The sequence below is a fragment of the Lipotes vexillifer genome, unplaced genomic scaffold (genome assembly GCF_000442215.2).
Source record: "Lipotes vexillifer unplaced genomic scaffold, Lipotes_vexillifer_v1.1 scaffold241, whole genome shotgun sequence".
Lineage (NCBI taxonomy): Eukaryota > Metazoa > Chordata > Mammalia > Artiodactyla > Lipotidae > Lipotes > Lipotes vexillifer.
Genome location: NW_006784922.1, coordinates 1,043,653 through 1,055,424, shown reverse-complemented (window position 1 = coordinate 1,055,424; position 11,772 = coordinate 1,043,653). Strand labels below are relative to the sequence as shown.

General features: G+C 33.7%; 1 protein-coding gene across 1 annotated transcript in view; it reads left to right on the top strand.

The window, feature by feature from the left end:
* The window catches only part of FCHO2 (FCH and mu domain containing endocytic adaptor 2), a 110,987-nt gene that overhangs the window by 70,504 nt on the left and 28,711 nt on the right, over positions 1–11,772 (top strand). Inside the window, exons 12-17 of the mRNA XM_007457114.1 lie at positions 1,558–1,615; positions 1,904–2,079; positions 3,506–3,517; positions 3,864–3,888; positions 5,878–5,920; positions 8,204–8,298. Coding sequence (XP_007457176.1) covers positions 1,558–1,615; positions 1,904–2,079; positions 3,506–3,517; positions 3,864–3,888; positions 5,878–5,920; positions 8,204–8,298 — 409 coding nt within the window. The remainder of the gene's footprint in view (positions 1–1,557; positions 1,616–1,903; positions 2,080–3,505; positions 3,518–3,863; positions 3,889–5,877; positions 5,921–8,203; positions 8,299–11,772) is intronic.

The following is an 11,772-nucleotide window of genomic DNA, read 5'->3' as shown; positions in this document are numbered from 1 at the left end:
CCCTCTCAGAATATTGTTTTATTTTTCCTGCCTTTCTGTGGGTTATTTGAACCTTTTTTAGAATTTGATTTATAGGTTTTTTTTGTTTTGTTTTTTTGAGTGTATAACTTTGTATACCTTTTTAGATAGTCGCTGTGGGTCACTCTCCAGTAACTTCAGATAGTTGTTTATGTTTATTTTGACCAGAGTTTATAGATGTAATCTGCAAGAGGTTGATTCAAAAGCAGTTTATTTGGTCTTACAGAAAACAGCTCAGTATTATTTTAAATTAGTACATCATATAGTGTAGTGTACTGTAAACAAATTTAAAAATAGTGTCAGTAGCAGATCCCACATAGAATCTCTAGGAGAGGGACTTCCCTGGCGGTCCAGTGGTTAAGACAGTGTGCTTCCACTGCACGGGGCATGGGTTTGATCCCTGGTCAGGGAACTAATATCCTGCATGCTACTCGGCATGGCCAAAATAAAAAGAACCTCTAGGAGATTAAATATCTGGTATGTTCTAGGGTACCAGGAATAGGAAGAAAGTATTTTGAAAAAAACTTTTATTCTGATTTCTAATGGTTTCTTTATTTTATTTTTTAATTAATTAATTTATTTTTGGCTGCGTTGGGTCTTCGTTGCTGTGCGCAGGCTTTCTCTAGTTGTGGTGAGTGGGGGCTACTCTTCGTTGCGGTGCGAGGGCTTCTCACTGAGGTGGCTTCTCTTGTTGTGCAGCACGGGCTCTAGGAGCATGGGCTCAGTAGTTGTGGCTCGCGGGCTCTAGAGCACAGGCTCAGTAGTTGTGGCACACGGGCTTAGTTGCTCCACGGCATGTGGGCTCTTCCCAGACCAGGGCTCAAACTCGTGTCCCCTGCATTGGCAGGCAGATTCTTGACCACTGCATCACCAGGGAAGTCCCTGTTCTATATTTTTTTTGTTTTTTGTTTTTGTTTTTGTTTTTGCGGTACACGGGCCTCTCACTGTTGTGGCCTCTCCCGTTGTGGAGCACAGGCTCCGGACGCGCAGGCTCAGCAGCCATGGCTCACAGGCCCAGCCGCTCCGCGGCATGTGGGATCTTCCCGGACCGGGGCACGAACGTGTGTCCCCTGCATCGGCAGGCGGACTCTCCACCACTGCGCCACCAGGGAAGCCCTGTTCTATATTTTTGATATGTATTTCCATTTACTTAAGCTGTCAGTCCTCTGATTTTACCACCTCTCTTCCATGGATGCATACAGTCTTTTGCTTTTATTTCTTCACTTTGAAGATTTGGGTGAAAATTTGGTTATTCACAGAACTGCTGGCATGCCTAGGCAGACACCTATTCTCTTCCTTTCAGTGTTTATCCTGTTTGTTTTGCAGTGCTTTTCTCTTTCAGACGTCTGAAGCGTGGAGTATCATTTGAAGCTAATTATCTAAAAACACATAATTTCCCAGTGTTAATAATTTTGTTAATCTATGATATTTGATAAATGATAAAGCTCCTCGGTAATAGTTAAGGCTGTTTTGCTATAACCTTTAATGTTTTTGCAGTTGGAGGCATCGTTACAGTAAAGTTTTTCTTCTTCCCCATAGAACATTCCTGATGTGGATGAAGAAGGCTATAGTATAAAACCAGAAGCAAATCAGAATGATATCCTTTCATCATCTGGATGGTCTTATGGATTGTGTTGGCATATATAAGTAGACAGTTAAAACAAAATAATCTATTATTTAATAAAGACTCTTCAAATTTTTAATTAATTGTAATAAAATGTGCCTCTGTGATCTTTATTTGACATGCTGTGAATAAAAGTTAGCAGTTATATTTCTGATAAAGTCCATCTCATCTCAGAGTTTTTTTGTTCCTTTTTATAAATGTGTGAAAAACTGGTTGTGCATTAAGATAATTTAAAAACTCAATTCTTTAACTGATACTCACATACCAAAGAGAACCATTTCTACTCATCTAGTGATTCTGATTCTGAAGATGAAGAACCAAAGAAGTATCGGATAGAAATCAAACCTATGCATCCGAATAACTCACATCACACAATGGCTTCCTTGGATGAATTAAAAGTATCTATAGGAAATATAACGCTCTCCCCAGCAATATCTGTAAGTAAGAAAATAAGCAAGTTTGCCCTCATTATACAGAAGCCTTTGGGGTTTTGTTTTTTGGTTTTTTTGAGCTCATCTACCTGCATCTGATTAGTTTTAGGACTAACGAAAATTAAAACATCACATAGTAAATAGTTAAGCATGTTGGATGAGGAAATATTTATAATTTTTTCAGCTTTATTGAGGTATACAGTTTATAATTTTTATACAGGCAGATGAATTTTTGAGTTTGGTTTAGTTTTGCTTCCTTTTGAATGTGTTTTAAACAAAAATGTGGAAAATGCACTATTTCTGCCATTTGATGTATTTTATAAATAGTGCTGTATGTCTCAGGCAGAGTTTTGTGAACGACAGTATTAACCTTTTCCTCATCTAATGTTAAAGTTTTTCATCCATTATTTTTGGTGAACTTCATGTAAAAGGAATTCCATAAAAATCAATTTCAAGTGAAATTAAATTATATCTTTGCTTTTTTTTTTCTGTCACTGTAATTAATGGTTGTTTTTCCATACTTTTCATACAGGAAAAGGCAAATAAGAATTCTTAGTGGTAGTGGTTAATTCCTCAATTCTGAGATACTAAACTTGATAGCTTTTGAGGGAGAAAAAAATCACCGTTGTCTTTCTATCAATGTCATACTCTTAAATTTAGAAATGTTAAATTATGGGAAAAAAGCATGTCTTAGAATGTCAGTTTAGTTTATCTGCACATACTTATTGTAGCTGATGGAGAATAAAAGTTCTCACCATTTTGTATTTTATTTAATTACATATTTTAAGTAGACTTTATGTATTTGTTTAGAAAAAGTGTTTTTCTCCCAGTCATACACTTCTAGAATTTAATTTGAGAACTTTTTTCCACCAAATTTCTGAAGTGAGGTTTTATTCTACCATTACTATTTAACATTAATGCCAAGATTAAATTATGGTTTATATTTGAAGTAGGAAGTTGTGAAGCCATTAAACATTTTTTATTGTGTAAAGAGCATAACTAATTTAAAATATATATGTAAATAAATAAAAGCCTAGAGGATATATATATATCAAAATGTTAAGCATCTGTCTTTGGGTAGTAAGATAATTGATGCTTTGTGCTCTTTTGTATTTTTTTTAAAAAAGTAAACGTGTTAACTTCATACCCTGAAAATAATAATCAGAAAATTTTTAATTGTTAGTATTTGAAAAGAGAGGTCTTGAGAGTATATTTTGTTGCCCAGTTTGCTTATCTAGCTTAAGTTGTTTTTCCCTCCAACAGTGTATGTGTTTTAAGGTATATAGATTTTATCAATAGACATGATTAAGAAGAGAATAGACAGATTATTAGAGCAAGGAAATATATTTTAAATTCTAAAGCAAATACTATGTTTTTCTTTTTCCTTTTTTTTAAACACTATGTTTTTCTTTTTCCTTCCATGTACTACTAGAGACACAGCCCAGTAAGTGTAAGATTTTATATTTTTACCTATTGACTTAAAAAGAAATTGTATATTTGAACATTGATTTTCAAAATATTTGTGTTTTTAAATTAGCAAGTCATAGTATGTTGCTGTAGATACTGGTATTTTAAAGCATTTTATTGAATGATTTAAAGGTACACGTATTATTTTTTGACTACAAAAAAGTTTCTTCTGTAATCTTTATATGTAAATATGGTTTATAATTGAGCAGGTATATTAAAAACAACTTAAAATTATGTTTCCAGTATTAACATTTTATCAAATATTTTATTACTGCATTAAATTATTTGTTTAATGATACTTAGTTTTTGCATTTCTATTTTAGGTGCAGATGAATCGGAATTCATCTAGTAAGTTTGACATTTAAATTAGTTACTTAAGTCTATTAAAATTTATCAGGGAATTTGCTAAGCTTGTAGCCTAACATGTAGTTGTAGAAATGGTCTTTTTTCATCATGAGCCATAACGACAGACTAGAAGGGTACTTGTTTTGCAACAGAAGACAACTTATCTATACTATTTCTTTTAGTTTTGAGATATGCTTTAAACTTGAATACGTGGCTACAACGTTTTTCAGAAATCAACAAAGCCAAAGAGCAGCTTCTGATTAAGCACGTAAAACTGTTTAACTAGCATAACTCATCCTCATGAGCCAGAAGGAACTTTTTAAAAAAAATATTTATTTACTTATTTGGCTGCGCCACGTCTTAGTTGCGGCATGCAGGGTCTTCATTGTGTTGTGCGGGATCTTTAGTTGTGGCATACAAACCCTTAGTTGTGGCATGTGGGATATAGTTCCCTGACCAGGGATTGAACCCGGGCCCCCCGCATTGGGAGCACAGAGTCTTAGCCACTGGACCACCAGGCAAGTCCCCAGAAAGATGAGTTTTAGCTTGATCTATTTTTAAGTCATATCACAATTGCAACTTCTAATATAAGATTTTTAGTACAGTAACTCAAATTATACTAAAAATGTTTTGGGGGTGTTAACACCATTTGCAGAATCATGTATTAAACATAACAAGAGTTGTGGGGAAAATAGAGTTGAGGCAGCCCACACAAAAGCTATGCAATTTTGTGAACACAGTGCTTAATAAAAGCCATGACATCAATTGTAATGAAAAATTCTAGCACAATTAAAAAGACCTATTAAATTCATAATAAATACCAAACTAAAAGTAGGCTTTTACTTTTAAAACATAAAATGGTAAGTAGCTTGATGATAAGGGGATGTGAGGAAAATGAGTATAAAAGGGGGCTACTGAGTTATCAAGATGAGGGCAAAATGCAAAAAGATGACAAACACCGCAGTAAGCACCATGAGGCAAAACAAACAGCTGAAATGAGCCAAATGGGAGAATGTGATATGAATGGGCATTATGTACACTGTTGTATTCCTCATAGTTTTCTGTAATTACCCATGTTGATGTATTTTGCATTCATCAGCTATTGCTTGGTGATGCACAACATTAAGGTGCAATGAAAATTGCTTACTAACCAGCAGGACTTCTGTATTACTGATGCTGTTCCTCCATGTACCAATTGCTTATGAAATGATTTATGTTATAAATTCAGAAGGTAGCAAAATAGACTACCTTATAAAGAGACTGTTGTTGTTATAAAAATCTTATTTTTCAAAATAGGGTGTCCTTCAAGAATTAATAACTACTTTTGGTCAATAAAATAATCAATAATATCATCAGAACTTGAAAAATGCTTTCATGATTCATCAGTTAAAATTCTTGAGTTATTACATACATTATTTAAATACATAAGTATTTAAACATTTGTTCTGATTTTTAAAGTTGTAGCCCGTTTTTTTTTATGAACAGCAGTTTAATGAATAGTTGACTATTCATTAGTTTAGTTGACTTAAGTTGTTTCTTATCAAAGATATTAGAAGAAATGAATATTTAACAGAAATTCAGCTTTTTTTTTTTTTTTTTTTATTTTTTTTTTTGCGGTACGCGGGCCTTCACTGGTGTGGCCTCTCCCGTTGCGGAGCACAGGCTCCAGAAGCGCAGGCTCAGCGGCCATGGCTCACGGGCCCAGCCGCTCCGCGGCATGTGGGATCTTCCCAGACCGGGGCACGAACGCGTGCCCCCTGCATCGGCAGGATGACTCTCAACCACTGTGCCACCAGGGAAGCCCTATTTTTATATTTTTAAGCATGGTAGAAAACTTGTTAAAGGCTTATTTTCCTTTTCTTCATAATTGTTTATATATGTTATTAATGCCAGAATTTAAAAATTGATGTATGTGTAGTAGTTTTCTTTACATTAAAATATTTTATTACTCAGATTATTAATTTTTTCATAATATTTCAACTTTTTAACTAGGTGAAGAGTTAACAAAATCAAAGCCATCTGCTGCATCCAATGAGTAAGTTCCATGTTAAAATTTTTTTTTAAATAGACTTTATTTTTTAGAGAAATTTAAGTTCACAGCAAAACTGAGTGTAAGGTATGGAGATTTTTACATGTACGTTTAGCCTCTACATATGCCAAACCTTCCCCACTATCAGAATCCCCCACCAGAGTAGCACATTTGCTACACTGACACATCATTGTCACCCAAAGTCCATGGTTTACATTAGGATTAACTCTTGGTGTTGTATATCCTATGAGTTTTGGCAAACGGATATTGATATATGTCCACCATTATAGTATCGTACAGAATAATTTCACTGCCCTAAAAATCCTGTGTCCTCCACCTATTTATTATTCCCTCCCCACATTTAAATTTTAAGTATCCTTCATTTTATTATCTCTGTAGTTTTAATTCCAGTAGACTGTTTTTAATCATCCTGTTTCCTAAGCTGTGAAACGTCATATAGAGTTTTTAGAAGTTTTAAATTATTTTCTCATTTGACAGTATTTCTTTCTATGATAATTTGTAAAAAATCCATTCAGCTGTATTTGGCCTTGGTGTCCTCACTGCTTCTAAATAAATGATAGTATCCCAAATTCATACATGTCTATATTTCTACTAGTTATTCACATGGAAATTCTCTCATTGTTTTCCTCCAGTTTTGTCTGTGACCTTGTAAAATAGACTGTGTACTTTATGAACCTCAAAATGAAGAAGTGTCTCAATTAAGTTGAAAAAGGAGAGGTCTAGAAGACATGTTGCCAGTTTTTCTTAAAAAGAGAAAAATATTTTAAGCCAGTGTTGCATGGGTCCTTGTTCACTTCTGTATTTATCAACAAGAATATTTTAATGAATTTTGTATGAGTAAAAGTAGGCTTAACTAAATGAATAGTTTAAAATGGAAACTTTCAAAGCTAAGCACTAATTGAGCAGAGTGGAGGTAGACCCACGGGCCCAGCCACTCCGTGGCACATGGCATCTTCCCGGACCGGGGCACGAACCCATGTCCCCTGCATCAGCAGGCGGACTCTCAACCACTGCGCCACCAGGGAAGGCTCAAGACTTTGTTTTTAGGAATCATTTATACAGTTGTGATTCTATACTTTATCATAAGTGTGCCTCCATGTGGGTGCATGTTGAGATACTAGATATGTGCTTATAGGTAACTGTAATATTTTCATTATAGTGGGCCTGTTTTCTAGGATTTCTAAAATATATTTTACATAATGGTAGTTTGATACATTAGATTATTTTTAAATGGGGATTTTCTTTTTTTATACCATACCTATATACAATTTTTATTTGTCAAACATACCTCAATAAAGTTGGGGCAGTTAACTTGAAAAAAATACGGGGTGGCAAAGGTCAGGTGCTCAAGGTCCTGGAGATTAAGCATCCTAAAAGGGTATATGACTAAGATGAAAAAGAGAAACATTTATGTTTGTATTAGAGAGCCAAGAGTTGAATCCTGAGAGTAACTAGTTTGAAGGATTCCAAGAGGTCAGTGGAAGAAAATCTTTGGTTATGCAGCACATTGAATTTTTTGAAACGAGAATGTTCATGCTCTTGATTTTGTACATAGTCTTGGTAACCTCTCATAAAGAGACACGTATGACCCATACATTTTGCTAGACCACCTTAGCAGCCCAGGTAGTGGATTACCTAGGGAGAATTCCTCCTATGCGTGATCTACTGCTGTGATCAGATCTTTGAAGTTTGTATAGAGTCGTTTATATACATGGAGCTTAAGCCACCACCCTGTACGTAAAAAGTACTTTGAAAAAAACCCTTTACCCTTTTTCTTCATCTTTGATAATAAGTATGGCCTTATAAAAATTCTGTCTAATTTCATATCACTTCAGAAATTATCTGTCCAAGACTGGGCTCCAGATGTGAATTAGCACATCTGATAATGCCACAGAATTAATTAGCTGTGTGTCCTTAGGCAGCTCATATAGACTCTCCATGCTGCTTTTCATTTGTAAAACTGAAATTATTTCTATTCTGACAGCCCCTACTTTTATTAGAATATAACAAGATTTAATCAGTGGGGATTAATCTACTCTCCTTTGCGAACTTAATGTTATTGTGGGTTCTGCTTATAGCAGTTAACAGATATCAGTTTATTAAACCTGCTAATTAAGTTCTTCACATATTCAATCATATGTGAAGCACAATGTCCAACTCTTTAATCATATATATTGAGCTTTCTAAGAAATAAAGATAGGTTACTATATTTTATACTAATAAAATACTCATTTGCTAAAATCCTTATTTTTAAAAATGTTATGGTAGGAAAGGGACCAGTGATTTACTTGCTTGGGACCCCCTGTTTGGACCATCTCTTGATTCATCTTCTTCAACTTCACTGACTTCATCCTCATCATCAGGTAAACATATATATATATATATATATATATATATGTAAACATATATATATATCTATATATATATATACATTTTTTTTTTTTTTTTGTAACTGTAAAGGAATGCAGTAGTTACTTTTTTCTAATTGATTTATGCATTACTTGTATGTTGTACTTAATCAAAAATTTAACTTGTCCTCTGATCATATTGCCATATAAAAGTGATTTTATACTGACTTTGTTAACGTACCTTAAAGACCATATGGCTTTAGCAGTAAAAATTCATCAAACACCAACTTTTTTTCCCTTAATATATTTATTTCTAGGCATCGTTCCTATATCAATGCCCAAATAATAATTTTTATTATTCAACTTCATAGATGTGCGTTAATACAACCAGTCCATTCTTGATGGACATTCAGGTTGCATCTAGTTTTTAGTATTATGGACATCCGTAGATACAGCAGATTTTGTGCACATCTCATATCCTTATAATAATTTATTAATACAAGATTTATGAGTCACAAGATATGCCCATTGTTACTTTTTGCCAAACTGCTTTCCAGAAAGGCTCTAGCACTTCCCAACATGAAATAACTTTATGAATGTGTTTTAGTTGTTCTTTTGGCAAGAATATATTAAATTTTTCTTTTCTTCAAAATATGAAATCCCACTAGTCAACCATCAAAGCATGTTTAATAAAACTGCTTGTTCAAAAAAGGAAAATAAAATCACTTTAAGTTGGTCTTCAGCCTTCTTGGGGATTTCCGAAATGCCGTGCAGTACTTGGGGTTAAGGGAATGCTGGAATGTTGGGGAGAGAACTTGAATTGAGTTCTTACTGTGTCTTTGCTGGGATCTATGCACGTTCTGTTTGATTTCATCTCATTAACTGCTGCATGAAGTCCTTTTTATTGTCCCTGTTTTATAAATGGAAAGAGTAAAGCTGAGAGAGATCAGGAACTTCTCTAACACCACATAACTAGGAAATGAAGCATGGATTCAAACCTGGATTTTAGTAATTCCAAAATCTTTGTTCAATTCATCATACTCTGGCAGATTAACAAAACAATAAGCCATGTTGAAACATTTTACTGTTAATAATAAAATAAACACTAGTATTTAAAATTGGACCGTTTAGAAACTAATGTTTTAAAAAGAAATTATAAATGGATTTTAGGCAACCTTAACCTGAAACAATTGGGAGTTTTGAACAGCAAGAAGCAGTCATTAGGTAATTGCACATATTCTGAAGTGGAATTATAGCCTTTCTCAATTGGCATTTGTTTACTATTTAGTTTTAGGAAACTAATCTTACTAATAGATTTTATAAGTAAAATAATTGTATAGGAAAAACAAGTTGTATTAAGGTCTCTTTTTTTGTTTAGTAAAAATGTCAGAATACTGTTCTGTTTTTAGAATGGAGAAGGTCCTAATTTTAATTTTGATAATATTCTTTTATGAATTGGTTTTATTAATCTTTAATAAAAATTTTCACTTTGTTATCACAGAGGTTTTAGTTATATAGAAATTACTTCATAACTCCACCCTTTGTTTCTGTTTTCTTTAGCACAATCTCCTTTTCAAACAAGTGATCTCTTTTCCTCTTGCTACCTATCTAAAAAATGTTTTGCCCATATCACTTTCAACTTCAGGTAAAAAAATGATAGTTTCATTTAGTTGTCATTTGATGCTTAATAGGTAGGGAATGATAAAACTTGCTTTTTTGTTTGCTTATTTTAAAATTTATTTTGGTATGCCTTTTAAAAACTTCCTTTTAAGTCTAAAAATGTCAGATTATTTTGCCCTTCAAAGAATGTTAGTGATGTTGAAAAGAGACATTCTGCTGTGTGGTAATTATTATTAAGTCTTCACTTGGACAGAATATAATTATTGATAAAACTGATGAATACATTATGATGATTCTCCTGTTTTGTAAGACTGGCCCTAAGTGAAATTGTGAAATAGGCATTTTGTCTTAAATTTTCTTCCACTGCTTTTTACAGTACATGTCTCCCTTAACATCGTCTACACTGGTACCATTTTCACATTTTAGAAATGGCCAGGTTGTCAGATTATTCCCTGCTCTCCTTTGTCCCTTTCAGAATCTTAATTCATTAATCACTCCATCTCAGCTAAACCAGTCTAAGAAAATAATTCCTATCAGTTAGTAACTAATATGTTAAACCTTTCAGTGTTGTTATATGTTTAAGAAGCATGCTTAAAGTTTGGTACAGAAGTAATTTCAGATGCTTCTTCAAATAAACATATATGTACAATTTCATATACATAAATTATATGTGATAAAGTATATGTATATAAAATTTAATATAAATAGCTCATATCTTCCTTCCATTTGATAAGTGCTAGTATAGACCTTTTCTTCTCTACCCATGGGTTAATTGAGCACTTGTGCTCTGTAAAACCCCTGTAAAATTATCTTTTGAAAAATATTAGGCTGGTCTTTTTATATTAACTCCAACACTGATTTGGTCTATCTTACTTCCTATGACAGTTTTAAGTTTTATCACTAGTCAGGCACTTTGTTGAGGAGCACATGTACCCAGCAGCATCACTTTGACACCCTGTCAAACCTCTTTAGACTTTTACTGACTGTTAGCATTACCTTTTGCTCCTCTGAAAATCAGGAATAATTCTGGCCTTATATATTTTTGGACCTTAAATTTTACTCATACATATTTTAAGTTTCTTATTCTCATAATTATTTTCCTCAGTTAATATAAAGTTTGAGCTCAGGCTCTTGTTCCATGTATTATTAAATTTTTCTAGTTTTGAGTAAGTAAAATAATGTTAACCTGAAATAAGAACTATTTGGCTCTGCAGATTTATATTTTAGTTTTAGAATTTTCCTGTTGCTTCTAGTTTTCAGTTTCTTTATTCTTCTTCCGCTGACCTTAGTGAACAGAATAGGAACTCTGCTTTTCTCTCCCAAACTTATTTGTCTGGGGGTGTGAAAATTGGTTCTTTACTTGAAACCAAGTCAGATTTTGGGTCTAGAAAACCCATTACCAGACTTTTCCACCAACCCTCTCTGCTATTCTGCTGTAACGACACCACCAGCAAGCACAATAAGTTTCCTTTTGCTTCATGGTTGCAGAGTCAGTGGATTTCCTTTACTGATGAACTTGTTAAAATTACTGACTCCAGTGGAGCTCAGAAGGCATTCCAGAGATTGCTTTGTGTAAAGCTGAAAATACCTTTGGGTTCCCTAGTGCTTTGGATGAGAGATTTTTCCAACAGCTGCATCTCTGAGGATCAGCGTGACCTTTGCCATAATATTAAATGTTTCGAAAAGCTACTGACAGAAGAAGCTAGCAATGCTGCTGGTTTTTCTTCTGCATTGCTTCTGTATCCTAGATTAGTCTGTGCCTTTATTCAGATGAAGGGTGGTATGGGAAACATGCTTTATCTGTTCCCCTTAGGTAGTGTCAGAGAGCAGATGTAGGTTAGCTCTTTTTTTTTTTTTTTTTTTTTTTTT